Source organism: Colobus angolensis, unplaced genomic scaffold (genome assembly GCF_000951035.1).
Source record: "Colobus angolensis palliatus isolate OR3802 unplaced genomic scaffold, Cang.pa_1.0 Scaffold17, whole genome shotgun sequence".
Lineage (NCBI taxonomy): Eukaryota > Metazoa > Chordata > Mammalia > Primates > Cercopithecidae > Colobus > Colobus angolensis.
Genome location: NW_012114821.1, coordinates 6,494,026 through 6,511,836, shown reverse-complemented (window position 1 = coordinate 6,511,836; position 17,811 = coordinate 6,494,026). Strand labels below are relative to the sequence as shown.

Here is a 17,811-nt window from a genome sequence, read left to right as displayed (position 1 = left end):
CTCAACTACATGGAAACTGAACAACCTGCTCCTGAATGACTACTGGGTACATAACAAAATGAAGGCAGAAATAAAGATATTCTTTGAAACCACTGATTCTTAACATTACAAAACACCCTCATCATACCCTTGTGATAGACCTTCCAAAATCCCCCAGCTGGACTCACCATCAGCTGCCCATAGCAGCTTTAAAAAGAGAAAGTTAGGCTGGGTGCAGTGGCTCAGGCTTGTAATACTAGCACTTTAGGAGGCCGTGGCGGGTGGATCATAAGGTCAGGAGCTCAAGACCAGCCTGGCCAACACAGTGAAACCCCATCTCTACTAAAAATTCAAAAATTAGCTGGATGTGGTGGTGGGTGCCTGTAATCCCAGCTACTTGGGAGGCTGAGGCAGGAGAATCACTTGAACCCAGGAGGCAGGGGTTGCAGTGAACCAAGATCACACCACTGTACTCCAGCCTGGGTGACAGAGCTAGACACCATCTCAAAAAAATAAAATAAAATAAAAAATAAAAAAATAAAAGAAAGAAAAGAGAAAGCTATAGCTCTGGGCTGCCTATTCATCTTCCACCAGGAAAGTCATTTAACTTCTATGAGCCTCTCATCATTTCTAAAGTAGAGGTTTACACACTTTCAGATGAGAATTAAATGTGGAGATAATTTGCAGACTATGAAGTATTATTGAAATGTGAGCTCTTCCATTGTAACTCTTGATAACTAAGGACACTCATCCAAGTGCATGGGATGGATCAGGGAGAGGAGTGGGAAAAGATTGGAGGTTGCCCCTAAATTGGTAAGGTTAGGCAGAGAATGATCTTTAAAAGAATATGTAAAACACAATAAAGCACAGAAGAAAAAAAGGAAAAGAAAGGAAAGGGCAGGAAGGAAGCAAAGAAGAGAGAAAAAGAGAAGGAAAAAAGCCTAGGCTGGGAGGAGAGGGTCTGATCTGCATGCGGCCTCTGTCTCATATTAGAGCAGAACAGACTCATTTCCCTCCTGTGTCTCAGCTCCTTCACCTGGAAGGGAGATGACACAAGGAGGAGGAGTACCTCTGGCTCAACATGGCTGGTAAGAGGCCTTGAGAAAATACTTGGGAAATGCTTCATATACAGGGAAATTCAAAACAAGCATCAGATACTATTATTTTGGGTAAACTACCCAAGCCTCTATTTTCCACCTATAAAAAGAAAATCAACACTCAGGGTATAAGAGGATGACAATGGACGAGACCCACTGCAGAAGACAACCAAGGCTCAGAGAAGAGGGGCTTCCCTGTTCACAATGGCCGTTGTGACTCAAAATCAGGGCTTGGCTCCAAGTCCAGACTCTGATCTCTCTTCCACCCCTGCCTCTCCCTCCACCGCATACCAACTCACTTCCTTCATGATCTCATTTGGAGGCATATGGGGGCCGGGGGCAACCATCTAGCAGGAAATTATCCATCTCCCCACACCTAGTTGTCAGCATCCAGAGCCCCAGGGATCATCCTGTTACCTCATTAAGTAAGACAGAGAGAAAAGAGAGAACAAATATTTCTGCTTCTCTTTTGGCTAATTAAATATCAGGTCCTATTTCTAAATGTTAACAAAAAGACCGTTGCATTGCTAGAGGTGCTGTTACTAACATTCTTCATCCATTTGGTATGCCCTTTAGTGGGGTCTTAGGAATATGCTGGGCAGTGGTTCTGAAAGCATAGTCATGGGCCAGCTGCATCAACCCCACCTGGGGTTGTGTTAGAAAGGCAACTTCTCGGGCTCCACCCCAGACATACTAAATCAGACATTCTGGGAGTGGGGTCCAGCCTGTTGGCCTAAAAAGTCCTCAAGGTGATTTGGATGTTGTCTCAAGTTTGAGAACCATTTGTCAGCACAGACAAATGCAGGCTGTGAAGTCTGAAAACATGAACTCAAATTCTGGCTCATCCCCATGAAGAGGTAAAGTCACCTGTGCTTGGTCTCAGGTGAATTTTCATTTTATAGTGAATAGCCTGTAAGACAAAGACAGCAATATTTACCATGAAAGTTAAACTAAATAGCACACGCATGAATCCTAGCAGATAGCAAGTGATTGTAAATACGAGGTACCATCATGATTCTTAGATGATCTATGAATTATTTTAGGTGAATTTGAAGAAAGGGAAGGTTCTTTATGTTGGCCTCCTAGAACACGCTTTCTAATAACACTCTCTAGGCTTTCTGAGGTTTTAGGAGTTACAGAAGTCCTCCTCAGGGGGAGGCTGAAGAACTCTGACATTTTGCAGCTGCTGGTTGCCTCTGGAAATAAGACCTCATTAATGCTGAGAGGGCAGAAGACGTCATTTGGTTTATAAAAAAATGGTGGAACACTATGCTGGTGTAATGGTAATTATGCTTAACGTTTATGAGCACTTTTTACAAACATAAGTCATCTATTTTCATTAGCTCATTTAATCCTTGAAGAAACTCTCCGAGGCAAGTACTATTATAGTTGTTAATTTATGGATGAGGAAAGCAAGGGTTACAGGGCTAAGTAACTGACCCACTGTTACACAGCTGCTAAGTGACCCAGCCAAGGTCTAGATCCAGCCAGTCTGTGACCGGGCTCTGCACTCTGAGCTTCCCCTGCCCTCCCAGTTCATGAGTCCAGCATTTACCCTTCTCATAAGTGCTCTCACCCTCTTGTACGAAGCCCTTGGTTTTGTGACTGGTCCATTAGACTTGGCAAGTACCTGAGTGTCAGATGGAGCTAGAGGAGAAATACAGATTCCTATTCCAGCTCTGCCTGAGGCCCTGCAGTGCTGTGAACTTCAGAACTTCCCCAGTGTGTCCTTCAGCACCATGGACAGGACCTGCAGCACCTCTATTTATTTTAACTCTGGGCATTTTGCCCCTAACCTACAAGGCTATTTGAGGGCACATAAGCAGCTAAACTAATTTCCCCTTAAACCCTTTAATTATTGTAAAAATAGAAGGCACTCAACCACAGTTATCCAACTCGATAACCATGAATAATGCACATTAATGCACAGGCTAAGAATAGGAGATGGGGGTGCTGATTAAGCCAGCCATGAACAAAGAGAAAAGGACCCAGAGCTAGAGGCAAGTGGCGTAAATATATCTATATCTTAGAAGTCTCACAAATATAAAGACAAAAGTCTAATTCATATTTTCTGGTTCAGGGGTTCTATAATGCAGTCTTTATATAAAGCTGATTCCTATAAGATTTTTGAAGGTCAAGAATTCCCAGATATCAGCATCACATTGAAGGAGGGGCAGGGAACTGACACTGACTGATGCTGTGGTCAAAAGTGGGGGATCCCCACTCTTGTGTCTTGTATCAGACAGACACAGGTTTGGCCCTACTTACTAACCAGCTCTGTGACCTTGGCCATAGCCCAGCCTTCTTAAAGGGACTGTCAGAGGCTGAAGCTCATAAAACTGAATAGCCTGGAACATTAAGAGGTCAGTAAAAGACTGATGTCATGATTCTTCCCAGTACATGACACTTCCTTTTCAAAGTCATTATACCATTCCACATAAAATCACCAGGGCTGGCCAATAAATTCTGCATGGCTGCTATTGCTAAAACATGCTCATCTTACGCCTCAGGGAGAACTTAAAAACATCAAAAGTGTGTGTGCCATCCCTCATTATGCCAAATATTTCATCAGTGGCAGAAACCCCTTGTCTTTTGGGGCTACCATAAACTGGGTAGCTCGTAAACTACAGAAATTTGTTTCTCACTGTTCCAGAGGCTGGAAAAGTCCAAGATCAAAGTGCCAACAGATTTGGTGTCAGATGAGGGCCTACTTTTTGGTTCACAGATGGCTGTCTTTTCACTGTAACCTCACATGGTGGCAAGGACAAATGGGCTCTCCGGGATCTCTTTTATAAGGGCCAATCCAGTCATTCATAAGGGCTCCACCCTCATGACCCAATCACCTCCCAAGAACCCCACCTCCCAATACCATCACCTTGGTGGTTAGGATTTCAACATATGGATTTGGGGAGCACACACTTTCAGACCACGGTTCCCCTGATATGTAGAAGTGTCTTGTGGTTTCTGGAGAACTTTCTTGGTCACCACTCTGGGAGAGGGGCTCCAGGAAGAAAACCCACATGTCGTGGAGCTCCCTTTTCATTTCTCCTCCCACTCTGCAGTCCAATTCTACCTCCAAGCAATCTTCTTATAACTTCAGGTAAAGTCTGCCTTTGAAAGACACTGAAGAAAGAACCTGGTTCTGATCAGAAGGATCCATTATTTAACAGTGTGGACAGCACAAGGCGTGTCTGTCGTGTTGGGATAAGACAAGACCTGACTTCTCTGTGACTGCGGACCTGACTATTACCCAAAGGGCCCCAATCCAGTGAGAAGCAGGACTGAGTAGGAACATACCTTCTCTCCAATGACTGTGCCCTATCAGCCATACAGTGGCCAGAGTGATTTTTTTTAAAATACCCTACATCCCTACTCTCCGATTTACTCTTAAAAGTTAATCATTCTCCAAAGCTCACACTCCCATTTGCTGTCCCTGCCTAGCCCCCCAGCACCATGCTGGGTCCTCAGCTAGTACTTGCTATGATTTCAAGCAAGCCAGAAATCATTATAAAGTATTTTGTCCTCCTATATCCTTTTGCAATGAAATCAATCCCATGAAAGTATGCGCATGTTTTTCTAAGCCTCAGTGCCCTTTTCTGTGAAATGGGCATAACGATGCCTTTCACCTACAATCTACGGGAGGGACAAATAGGACAATGCCCATAGAAATGCCTGGCTTGATGCTGGGCACTTTGATGGTGACTGGATTAGAAACACCCCTAAGGTTTCAGCAGGCAAAGGGGGATGCTGGGCGTGCAAAGAGGAGGAATCAATGACAAGGAGGCAGAGATATCCTGAGCATGACCACAGAAAGATAAACCCAGAATCAGCAGGAGATAAACACTGGGGAAGGATCCCGTGGGCCCCATCATGTGTAGATGTGAGTAGATGCACACCAAGCACACTGGACTCCATCTGCCAAGTAACACAGAACAGCGTAACTCCAGTGGCAGTTTAAGGTCAAATGCAAACTTATGAGCACTTGCATGTTTCAAACGGGACAGTGTATGTAAACCAAATAAAGACATCTGGAACAGAGGAATTCCAGGCACCTTGCCTTTCTTCCATTTGGTAATTAGCATCTTATTTGTTTAGCAAACCACCCCACAAAGACCCTCCCATGACGTGACTTTGGAACTCTCAGGTGGATTTCCTGCACACATGGCATCCTCTTCAGAATGTGGAGCCAAGGCTCTGAGAAGGCTGCATCCCAGAATGCTGGAAGAACCTGGACTACTTGTCTGGTTCAGAGACTCACCTTTCACCACGTTCATCCCCTGTCAGGTTTATGGTGCCAGTAAAACGGAAGAAAACCATAAAAGACAATGAACTGATGTTTCTGTGACCCAAAGTTCTATCTACTGCTGAGTCAACGAGCCCAATAAAATTTAGCTGAGTTTCTTATATTTGCTTGCTGATTTTTTTTTCTGGGGCACCATACTGTGAAATCTGAGCAGAAAATCCATATGAAGTTTTATTTATTGCCATATGGATTTCTGTGAAAAAGCTTAAGAAATGACTTTTGGTGGTGCTTGTTTCCCCCTCTACCAAATGCTGAGTCCCTAGCTGCTGACCCAAGCATGACTTTGTGGGACACTTTGTCCCCATTTCATTCCTGGTGGGTGTCAGGGCCCCTGACTATCTGTAAGATGTGGTCCAGGTTCCATCAGGTCCATCCTGTCCACTCCAGGAAAGATGGGTCTCTTCAGGACCCAACACTGTCCCACCTCCAGGTTATTGTCTAGGCAGATTCCTGCCTGAAAGGCCACTACCACCAACATCCCAACCCAACTCGACCTGCAATATTAATAATAGCTACTGTTCATAAAGAAAGCTAAGATCACTGGCAGGAAATGCATTGTCTCGTGGCTCTGAGACACTGGAGATCTGCCTCAGGTGAGCCTGCTCTCTACTCAGCAACTGATCCGTTTCAGGGCTAAGCTTCTCAGGATCACCTTCATCTTTAAACTGGCTCCTTTCGTAGTACCAACATGGCTATGGGAATTTCAAGGCTCTCATGCTTACATCCTTGGGCCCAGGGAGAAAAGAGCATCTGTCCTGGTCCTTCTAAGTGAAAGTTCTGAGTCCGTTCTAATGGGACTAACCTGGAGAACGTGCCTGAACTGATCCTCATGCTTGGAGAAGACTCAGACCTGATTCTTGCTCAGTCTTTCTGAAGTTGCTTCATTTACCAGGTCCCTTGCTATCTCTTCCCATGGATAAACTTGCCAACTCCTCATATCAGCTAATGAGTTAATGAGAGTGTGCTGTTGTTGTTACTGTTATATTCCATGTATGGGCCAAGGTCACTCACTTTCTCTAGCCTCAGTTTCCTTAGCTGCCAAAGAACAGTGATTCAATCAGCTCTACAACTTCCCTTCATTTTAGTAACAATCAGTGATTGTATTTCCTGGGCACATACTAACTGCGTGACCTTGTGCAGGTCACTTGACCTCAGTGCCATGTTCTCATTCTTGAAATGGGCACAGCGTTGCCTTCCCTGAAACATTGTCTTACTGATGGGAGAGTAAGTATGAAATACTCTTAGCAGAATGCCTGGCACATGCAGAAGCCAATGCACATTGCCGCAGCAGTTAATTACAATTCCAAATATATATAAAAAAACACAGCCAGAATAAGAGTATTACCATCCCTGGACCCATCGAGCTCTGGTCTACCCAATACCCCCAAACTCAATCCAACCTATGTGGCAATTACTTTGGAGACAACAGTCAGCTAAGAAGCCAGTTGGTTAAGCCTAGTCTCAATGCATGAGTCATGAGTAGCCTTCTACCCTCTCTAGATGCTATCAATCCCCTCAGCCCACTCTGGTCTCCTCATTTCTGGAGGAGAAGCAGAGACTTCAAGTTACAGAAAAGAGCCCTAGGGAGCAAAGGCTGGGGGTGGGCTGATTCCCTAATCTCAGAGCTGCTGCCGGAAAGCGACTTTATGCATCATCTCATCCCACCTCCTCCATTGTACAGAGGAGGAAGCAGAGTCCCAGAGAGGGAAGTGACTCACTCCAAATCACACAGCTAATATGCGGTGGAATCTAGACTCAGACTTCGCTAAAAATATCAACTGCAGGAAAATGTCAACTGAGGACAGAGCCAGAAGTGCCAGCGTCCATTCAGCTGCCTGTCTCTCCTGCCAACACTGAAGATGTGAGGAGGTCTCCATGGCCACAACTATGCCCTCACAGCATCAGACCCTTGAATGTGATGCTGCAGGTAGGGATCCTGTCACCAGAAGGTGCCTTCAGGTGTGAAGAGAACAGGCATCCAAGGCTGCCCACTGTGAGTTCACCCCAGAGCCAATGAGGCAGAGATGCCCTGCAGTCCACGGGGAGGAAGGAGGCTGCCAGTCCCTGCCTGGTGACAGGAACATATGTGAAGGACACATTCGTTGAGAGGAAAGGCTGGTCCCAGAGGCACATGGGAAGGAGGTCACAGAGCTGCATGGTATTGCCTGGCAGGTACCACCCAGATCGAGTGTTCTGATCTCCAGACCCCGGCAGCCCTGGATCCTGATTTGAAGGCATACCTGGGTGCCCTCTTCATACCCTGTGCTCAACCTCTGCCCACTGGAACTGAGCATGCAAGTAACAATGAAAGTAGCTGCTGGGCTGGGCACAGTGACTCACGCTTGTAATCCCAACATTTTGGGAGGCCGAGACAGGCAGATCACCTAAGGTCAAGAGCTTGAGACCATCCTGGTCAACACGGTGAAACCCCATCTCTACTAAAAACACAAAAATTAGCTGAGCATGGTGGTGCACATCTGTAGTCCCAGCTACTCAGGAGGCTGAGGCAGGACAATTGCTCGAACCCAGGAGGTGGAGGTTGCAGTGAGCCAAGATCGTGCCATTGCACTCCAGCCTGGCAACAGAGTGAGACTCCGTCTCAAAAAAAAAAAAAAAAAAGAAAAAAAAAATGGAGAAAGAAAGTAGCTGCTGAACATTGTTGATGTGAATGCAGATGGTATCACCAGTGTGGAAAACAGTATGGTGGCTCCTCAAAAGAAAGATTAAAAATAGAACTACTGTATGATCTAGCAACTCTGCTTCTGAATATTTATTCAGAAGAGTTGGAATCAGGATCTCACAGAGATACCCATAGCAGCATAATTCATGATAGCCACGATATGGAAACAACTTAGATGTCCATCAGTGGATGGATGCATAAAGAAAACATGGTATACTGAATTGCTAGATCTTACAGTAGCTCTATTTTTAATACCCAACAGAACACCGTTCAGCCTTTAAAAAGAAGGAAATTCTGTCATTTTTGACAACATGAATGAATCTGGAGGACATTATACTAACTGAAATAAGCCAGATGCAGGAAGACAAATACTACATAATTCCACATATGAAGTACCTAAAATAGTCGAATTCCTAGAATTAAAGAGTAGAATAGTAGCTTCCAGGGGTTGGGGGAGAGGAAATGGGGAGATGCCAATTAATGGGCAAAAAATCTCAAGCAAAACGAATGCATTCTAGGGATCTGCTGCACCACACCGAGCTTATGGTCAACAGTACTGTACTGCACACTTAAAAGTTTGTTAGGAGGGTAGATCTCCTATTGTGTCCTTACCACAATTAAATGAAACTAAAAAAAAAAAAAAAAAAAACTTAAACCAAGAAAGTAACTACTGAATTTGAGCATCTAGGTTCCAGGTGCTGTGCTTTTAAATCACAGAGAAATCATGAAAAATGGTGGGACATTTTTAGGTCGGGAGATGGAGGCTCAAAACTGATGGCAGAGCCAGAGAGTGGCAGAATGAAGACATGAACTACACCTGCCTGGTTGTACCACTTAAGTTATGCTGTGTGTTGTGCTACATCCAAACTGCTTTTCATACTTGTGAGGTAGTCATTTTACACGTGTGCCTATGCTTTTAATGGAGGAGCTCATTGTGAAATAAAGAATGACATAAAGAAATGTGAGGGAGAAAATAAATGTCCTCATAATTTTTTCAGCCACAGACAACTAGTGGTTAATAATAGGGATTTGTCTCCATCGTTAATTTCTCTGTCCCCCCCCCTTCCAGTCACACACACACACACACACACACACACACACATGCACGCACGCACAGCTGGTGTCATATTGTATATACATTTTGCAACGTGCTTATAAATGAACATAATATTGACTGCATTTTCTAGGTCATTAGTTCTTCTCCTAAATGTCATTTTGCATCATCAAATAACTTGCATTATTGAGGTCTCCATCGTTAATTTCTCTGTCCCCCCCCCTTCCAGTCACACACACACACACACACACACACACACACACATGCACGCACGCACAGCTGGTGTCATATTGTATATACATTTTGCAACGTGCTTATAAATGAACATAATATTGACTGCATTTTCTAGGTCATTAGTTCTTCTCCTAAATGTCATTTTGCATCATCAAATAACTTGCATTATTGAGGTGTACAATAATGTATTTTGCCTACTACACAGCATTGTGTCATGTCTGGTCTCACTTATAAAGTACGCATGGATATGTACTTGTGCATATCCTTGATTTATCTCCTTAGAGCAGAACTAGATGTGTAAGAGGGCCTACAGGGAGAGAATGAGCTGGCCACATGAAAGCTGTTTCCTGTTTCTACTGGAACTTAATGGAGTGTTACATGTGTTACATAACCAGCCCTATGCAAGGGACTAATGTGACCCCCTCTGAGCAACGAATGACCTCTCCGGATCCAACAGCACTACGTTTTGAGTCCGCAAGTGCCTGGACTCCAGTGAAAGTATCAACATGCATTTGCACTGTAAAGTCTTGTGGCTGCCTCTCCAGGAAGATGACAATTTTTTTGTTTCTTTTTTTCTTTTGTTTTTTTAAATAGCTGGTATGAGTAGAAAATGGCATTTTTAGTGGCTCTCTGCTTTTTATTTATCCTTATAGGTTAATTTCTTAAGAAGAATTTCTTCTTTAGGAGGAATCCCATATTTCCCAGGATCAGTCAAGCCTGTGCATGTTTTACTGCAGGTAAAAGAAGGTGCAACATGCATAGCTGTGGAGAACATCCTTATTTTTCCCACAAATTCTTCTGATGTCCTTTATTTTACCTAGCAGAACCTGGCCCCAGATTTCCATTTCTCAGGTATAGTTCAAACATCAACATTTTCAACAGAATATGCCCGGAATTCCCCAAGATATACGTGTCCCACTCAATTTTCCAAACACTGTTTTACCATTTTCTGTCTCCACCTTCTCTCTTTCTGCTGAGTACAGTACATGCTTCAACCACCCAAGTCATGGAGGACACACATTGAGGCCAGTTACACAGCCCAGGACACTTCTTTTCACTGACTCTAATTCTTTCCAGGCAACATAATAGTAGCACACAGCTCCCCCAAACCTAAGTCCTCTGTCCCATTCCCTTGAAGGAGTGTGATAAAAGGAAGATTCTTACCTTTTCACCCTTTTCCCCTCGGCCAAAAGGTCCTATGCCCTAGAAAAATGAAAGAAGAAGGCAAAGATTCACTACAGAGCATCTCCATGGCATGACATTGCAAATGGCAGCATCATCCTGAGATTCGAAAGGATTAGATCTGTTCTCATCAGCTCTGCCTAGTAGCCACTAAAAGAAATGATGACTATTGTTAACTGAGTGTGCATTCTCATGAGTATCATCTCACTTAATGTTTCCAGTAACTCAATATTATAGTTACTCTTCTTTGTTTCCATAACAGTTTCACTGAAATATAATTTGCATACCATATAATTTACCTACTTAAAATGTACAGTTCAATGATTTTTAGTATATTTATAAAGTTGTACAATAAAATCCCCACAAGCAACTTTAGAATATTTTTATCACCTCAGAAACAACCCATATCTATTAGCAATGATTCCACACTTTCTCTACTCCAGCTCTAGGAAAATATTAATCTATTTTCTGTTTCTATAGATTTGTCTATTCTGTACATTTTTTTATATAAATGGAATCATATATGTGGCCTTTTATGATTGGCTTCTTTCACTCAGCAAAGTCTTTCCAAGGTTAATCCATGTCAGACCATATATAAGTACTTCGTTTTATTGCAAAATGATATGACATTGTATAGATATGACATACATTTTGTTTACCTATTCTTCAGGTGATAGACATTTGGGTTTTCTACTTTTGGCTATTGTAAATAATGCTGCTATAAACATTTTTGTGACCGTTTTTGTGTAAACATATGTCTGCATTTTTGAGGGGTATATTCCTAAAAGTAGAATTGAATTGCTGGGTCATATGGTAACTAAGGGCTGCAAGGCTGTTTTCCAAAGCAACTGCAGCAAGCTATGCAAGCAATCCATGAAGAATCCAATTTCTCCACATTCCTAGTTGTTCTACCCATTATTGAAAAGGAGGTATTGAAGTCTCTAATTATTTTTAATTAGTTTTTCATTCCACCTTTAAATTCTGTCAGTTTTTGCTTCATGTATTCTAGGGCTTTGTTAGGTGCATATATGTTTATAATGGCTATATTATTGAGAATTAACTTTTTATCATTATGAAATGTCTCTGTTTATTGATTTTTTTGTTTTAAAGTCTATTTTGTCTAATACTGCACAGTCACCCCAGTTTTCTATGTTTTTTATTTCAAGATGTATATTTTCCATCCTTTTATTTTCAACCTATTGAAACCTATTTGTATCTTTGAATACAAAAGATACAACCTATTTGTATCTTTGAATCTAAAGTATGTCTTCTATAGACAGGATATAGTTTGATCTTGTTATTATAACTTGTCTTAAATTTTCTGCTTTTTAGTTGGTTCATGTAGTATATTCATATATATTATTATATAATTAGATTTATATATGCCATATTAGTTTTTGTTTTCTACAGGTCTCCTGTCCCACTTTTGTTCCTTTATTGCTCCTTTACTGATCTTTTTTGGAATTGAGTACTTTCTAGGGTAACATTTATAGTACTTTCATGATATTTTAACTATATATTTTGGAGTTATTTTCTTACAGGGTGCTCTAGAGTTTATCTTATGAGTAACTTAATAGGGTCTACTGTAGATTTATAAAAACTTCCAGTTAGACATAGAAACATACCTCTTCTTAGCTCTATCCCTTCTTCCCCCTTTTTCATGCTATTGCTATGCATATCACATGCGTGTTTGTTAACACCAACCATACATGGTTGTAATGTATTATTATACATAGCTTGCCATCCCTCTGCCTTCTAGCATCAACCATTTCTGATGACAAGTCAGTCGTTAATCTTATTGGAGTTTCCTTGTAAATGATGAGTCATTTGTTTCTCTTGCTACTTTCAAATTTTTTTGGTTTTTGGAATTTTTACTATGATGTTTGTAAGTGTAGCTCTTTGTGGTTATCTTAATTGGGGTTCACTGAGCATCTTGAATATGTAGACTAATGCTTTTCATAAAATCTGAGATGCCTTCAGCCATTATTTGTTTGAATATTTTTCTGCTCCTTTCTCTCCTCTTCTACTTTAATTCCCAGTAGGTGCAGATTTGTGCACTTTATGAACGCCTACATTTCTCCAATACTGTCCATTTTTCTTCATTATTTTTTCTCTCTGTTCTTCAGATTATGTCATCTCTATTGATCTGTCTTCAAGAATTCTGTTCTTTTGAGCCTCTCTAGTTTTTTTATTTCACTTATTATAATTTTAAACTCCAGAACTTACATTTAGTTCTTTATAATTTCTAACTCATTATTGATATTCTTTATTTGATGAAATATTGTCATTATTCCTTCTTTTGCTTACATCAGAATAATTTCCTTTAGTTCTTTGATCATAATTATAATGATTGCTTGGAAGGCTTTGTCTGTTAAATCCGATATTTGTGTCCTCTCTCAGGCAGTTTCTGTTGTCTGCTGCCTTTTTGGGTATATGTCACATTTTTCTGTTTCTTAGCATGTCTCATAATTTTTGCTGAAAATTGGACATCTTAGAAAATATAGCAGTCCTGGATACAGACACTTCCCCTATAAAAATTGTTTTTGTTGTTTTCTTGTTTATTTGCTCACTGACTTGGCTCGATTATTTTAATTAAGTCTATTCCCCTTCCCCAGTATTACAACTCTGAGGCCAATTTTCAGAGGACATGGCCTTGGGCCTGTACACAGTCACCCCAGGATGACAATGGTTTTAACAAGGCTCATTTTGAAAGTTTCTTTTCTTGATTTCTCTGTCAAACTGTCTGCCTCTGCTGACATTCAGTCTAGCTCTTAGGTTCCATTACTTTCCAACTGATTCCTTTACTATTTTCTACAATGCTATATATGACTTTCATTGTTCCATAGTCTGATCAAACTGAATCAGGTCCCCTTTGCATGGGTAGCTGTTGTGGGCAGTCACTGAGGTTTTTTGCTCACGCCAGGAGCAGTCTTCTTTGTGGTGTTTTCTCCCTGGTTCTTTCTGATAAGGTAGCTATGGTGAAGTTATGGTTTACTATAGAGTACCACACTCCTCTTAATTTCTTACCACCAACATCTCCTTTGTTTCTAGAGAACCCTTACACTTATACTTCTCCACATTCTGTTTCAAAGTCCATGCCTTTGGGGAGAGCTTCAGAGTTCTTTGTTCTTAAGGATTGTATCCTGGGCTAAATATCTGCATCCCTGCTCTAGAACTGGGAGCTGGGAGCTGGGACCATGGCCCTCTTCTCTTGGAAAGGTGCCCTGGTTGGGAAGGTGCAGTAGTGTCTGCTTTTCTCAACTTGCACCCTTCACTGGGGAGCCTCCACCTTATGACTGAGCTTGGAAAGGGCTGATCAGAATCCCAACATTCTTGGCTTGTCATGCCTGAGGTTGCACCTTCACCCTGTGAATGGGGGTTGGGTAGAGGAAGCGAGCCCTATCCTTTGGCTGCATCTGCCAAGAATTTAGACTCTGGAACTCCAGATGCAGAAGGTGAAAAGTGCTGGAATTTCACCAGGTATTATCTTTTTGGAGGGAGTAGATTAACAGAGTTTCTCTTGTTGCCATTTCAGAAGTAGAACCCCTACAGATATTATTTTTATATATGTTTCACAAATGTGAAAAGTGAAGCTCAGAAAGTTCTAGCAAATTCTTCAGTTCATGAAGCTAGTAGGTTGTGGAACCAAAATTTGAATGTGGGCTGCCTGATGCTGGTGCTGCTTCCTCCATCACAGTGCTATTTGGCCTCAATAGCTGCTGATGACATCAGGCAGGCAATCATGATCATGATTATGCCATGGAACACTGCCCGGAGTTCAGGGCTCCAGAGTACATCCATGTTTGTTCTCTGGCTGATTCTGGTGGTTTCTCTGAATTCAGAATGTCCTCCCAATCTCCCTTCCTTTGAACCCAGCTACAAGTGGCAGCACATGTCCTAGAGTGGGTCTTGTCCCAGACATGGAGGAGAGAGGAATGGGCCAGGCACTTCCTACACCTACTGCCTGACAAGTGAGTTCCTAAAAAACCACATGTGTAAGAGTTACCACCCTTCTCTGAGCTTCAGTTTCCTCATCTGTAAGGTGGGCATTTCACCAGGCCTCACCTCACTAAGCTGATGTGAGAGTTAGGTGAGCCCCAAGCCTGTGAAGCGTGTAAGGCAGAGCCAGCAGTGCAGTAAGTGCTGGTAAATGTGACCAGCTCTCCTTATTTACATGTCTTTTTGCACACAACAGGTGCTTCCTACCTACACAAAGGAGGTAGATATGCATGCGTACATGAAGGTGAAGCACAGCCAAGTGAGCACAAGACCTAGATTAAAGCAGATGCAGGTGCAAATTCTGTCTCTGCCACATCCAGCCTCTGTGACTGAGGGCAAGTCATCCAACCCTGAGAAACCAGTGTCATCCCCATTAGAGACGTGATGAGACTACATCAATAGCTGTTGCATGGAGCAAATGTTAGACTCCACATGATATACACGCCAAGAAGGGTAGATGGCATCACTACAGCATGAGAGGGCGACAATGTGGGGTGCTGAGGGAATTGCATTTGCCAGGCTAATTCTTCTAGGGAAGAGGCTTGTCTTGTTTCCTGGGTTTCCTCCTGAGCACTGAGAACACAGAAGGAACTAATTACAATCACATATACCAAAAAAGACAACGGTCATTCACTGACCACCCACTATGGGCCAGGCATTTTGTAAACCAAGTAATTATACTCCTCATTTTGCTAATGTGTAAATGAGGCTTTACCCCAGCACTTTGGGAGGCCGAGGCAGGGGGATTACCTGAGGTCAAGAGTTCGAGACCAACCTGGCCAACATGGTGAAACCTCGTCTCTACTAAAAATACAAAAATTAGCCGGCATGGCGCCACACACCTGCAATCCCAGCTACTCGGGAGACTGAGGCAGGAGAATCGCTTGAACCTGGGAGGCGGAGGTTGCAGTGAGCAAAGATCATGCCACTGTACTCTAGCCTGGGCAACAAGAGCAAGACTTTGTCTCCAAAAAGAAAATAAAAGAAAGAAGGAAACCTGCCCAAGGTCACACAGCTAATAAAGGCTGCAGCGAAGGACAATGACCAAGGCTCATTTGACACCAAACTTGTGCTATTGATGCTACATGATTCCAGGCAGGAGGGCAGGGGTTAGTGCTTCCACCAGAACAGGGACTGACTGCACTCACTACTCTTCTAAACCATTTACATACATTAATTTATTTCATCTTCATAATGCCACTGAATCGGTTGTTTTATTATCCCCATTTTACAGATGAGAAAACTAAGGATAGAAAAGTTAAGTATCTCGGTGAAGCCAGAATCCACTTCTCAACCATTCAGCCCCTGAGGGCCACCCTGAACTGTGACTTCTTCATCTCTGCAATTCTTTCCTGACCATCATTAATTGTGTTCCCTCATCAGCTGAAAGATTCATGAATATAATTCATGCTAGGCCAGGTGTTGGAAATGCTGTGACTATAAATTACGGATCAGGACACCTGGGAGTCCTCTAATGCTGGGATGGAGGAGGTGTTGTGGGACCACAGAGCTGCGGTTTGGAGCAATGTCCTGGAGAATTAGACATAGTTGAGTAGGAATGATGAGAACTCATGAGCCAAGCAGGAAGGTGTGGTGAAGGGAAAACAGGGGTGGGGAGAAGGAAGCATTATTCTTGGCAGAGGAAAGAGCCTGTGTAATGGCCAGAATCAGGAAGGGCACAACAAAATGACAAATTAGAGGGTTAGTAACTGTGATGATTCAAAGCACAGAATTCTGGTTATGGGGTGGCAAGAGACAAGGCTAGAGAGTCCGCCAAGGCCATATCCCGCAGGCCTCCATGCCCATGGAGAGAAGCTAGGGCTTCATCCTGAGGGTGGTGTGGGGTAGTGCCTGGCCCCTGCAAGGTATTCAGCCCACACTTGCTGATTTGCATGATCGGAGGGCCCTGGGTCCCGCACACCAGCCCTGAGGTTCAGCCATGCAGAGGGGCAGCCATCTACTCACCACATCACCTTTCTCTCCCTTAGGTCCAGGAGCGCCAACCGGCCCAGTGGCTCCTGTGTCTCCCTGAGGGATTGAGACCAAAGACAAGCATCAGATTAGGTTCACTGACAGGGCTCTTGCACAGACAGGACCCTCATGGCCAACCTTGCTCCAGTTCCCTAGAAGCAGCTGATTTCATCTTTGCCATTTCTGCAGTGAGGCCATGTGTCCCACCCCTGGAGAGGCGGAAGCATCTAAGTCATCCCGCAACATCACAGTTCCAGGAACCAGGGGCTTCCTGAGGAAAGCAACTGCATGAAAGCATTGCACATTCATCCTTGGGAATGGCCTACCACTGATCCCACCACCAGGGCCTCAGAAGGGGAAGTGGAAGCTCCAGGTGTGAACAGCAGCTCTGCCACTTCACATGAGCACATCATTACGGTCTTTGGGCCTCAGGCTTCTCTTCTATAAACAGGCACATCATCACACAGGCACATAAGATTAAGAGCATAAAGGTGCTTTGAAAACTTTCAAGTGTCAACCAGAGTCACCTGGGCATTCCATTTGTATAACAAGTGCATCCCTGTGCACCTGGGGTCCTCATAACTGTCCAGGAGGAGAAAGAGAGCAGGTAGAGGAAAAAACTGTGTCTGCAAGGGAGGAAAAACTCATCACAAGCCAAGTGTTGAACTGGAACCCAAATCTCCTGCCATCTCATGAGCCTATCCAAGATAGGTGTAGGCACAGGAAACAGAGCCTTCAGTTCTACTCTTTTGTCTTTTTTATTGGTCTGGAACTTTATCTCTCTTGTTCCCATCTCATCTTTTATATTCTAAGAACACATGGCTACTTTGCTTATGCTGTTCCCTTTGGCTATGATGCCCTCCCCTGCCTCCTTTGTCCTGGGCAGTTCTTGTCTATTCTACTGGACCCAGCTGGTCAGGGCCATCAGCGGAAAGGTGTCCTGAAGTCCTACCAGGTAGCAATGGGGACTCTCCTCTCAGCGTCTCAGCTCCTGGACCCCTCTATCCTGACTCTCTTCATACTATCCCACTCCTCTCTTTCCTGTCTCCCTCCCCCCTGGCCTGTGAGTCCTGGGGACCAGGCTCTCAGTCAGTCGCTTTTCTATTCCCACATCACGACTGGGCCTTGCACCCAGCAGACTCACCTTATGCATGTGCACAGAGCCCGAGCTCTGTGTAGGGATATGGAGCCACCAGGAACCCCAGCCTTTGACTTAGGGTCCTAACCACGGTTTGGGACAATGTGACGGATGACACTATAGGACTACGATTGCAAGGGAGCTCTGCGGGGGCTGGGCACATCTCCAGGTGGC

The 17,811-nt window shown here is 43.4% G+C and overlaps 1 protein-coding gene across 1 annotated transcript in view; it reads right to left on the bottom strand.

Annotated features, from left to right (window-relative positions):
- COL22A1 (collagen, type XXII, alpha 1) overlaps positions 1-17,811 on the bottom strand; it is a 299,536-nt gene that overhangs the window by 202,228 nt on the left and 79,497 nt on the right. Inside the window, exons 10-11 of the mRNA XM_011938231.1 lie at positions 16,494-16,556; positions 10,512-10,550 (exon numbers count right to left, since the gene is read on the bottom strand). Coding sequence (XP_011793621.1) covers positions 10,512-10,550; positions 16,494-16,556 — 102 coding nt within the window. The remainder of the gene's footprint in view (positions 1-10,511; positions 10,551-16,493; positions 16,557-17,811) is intronic.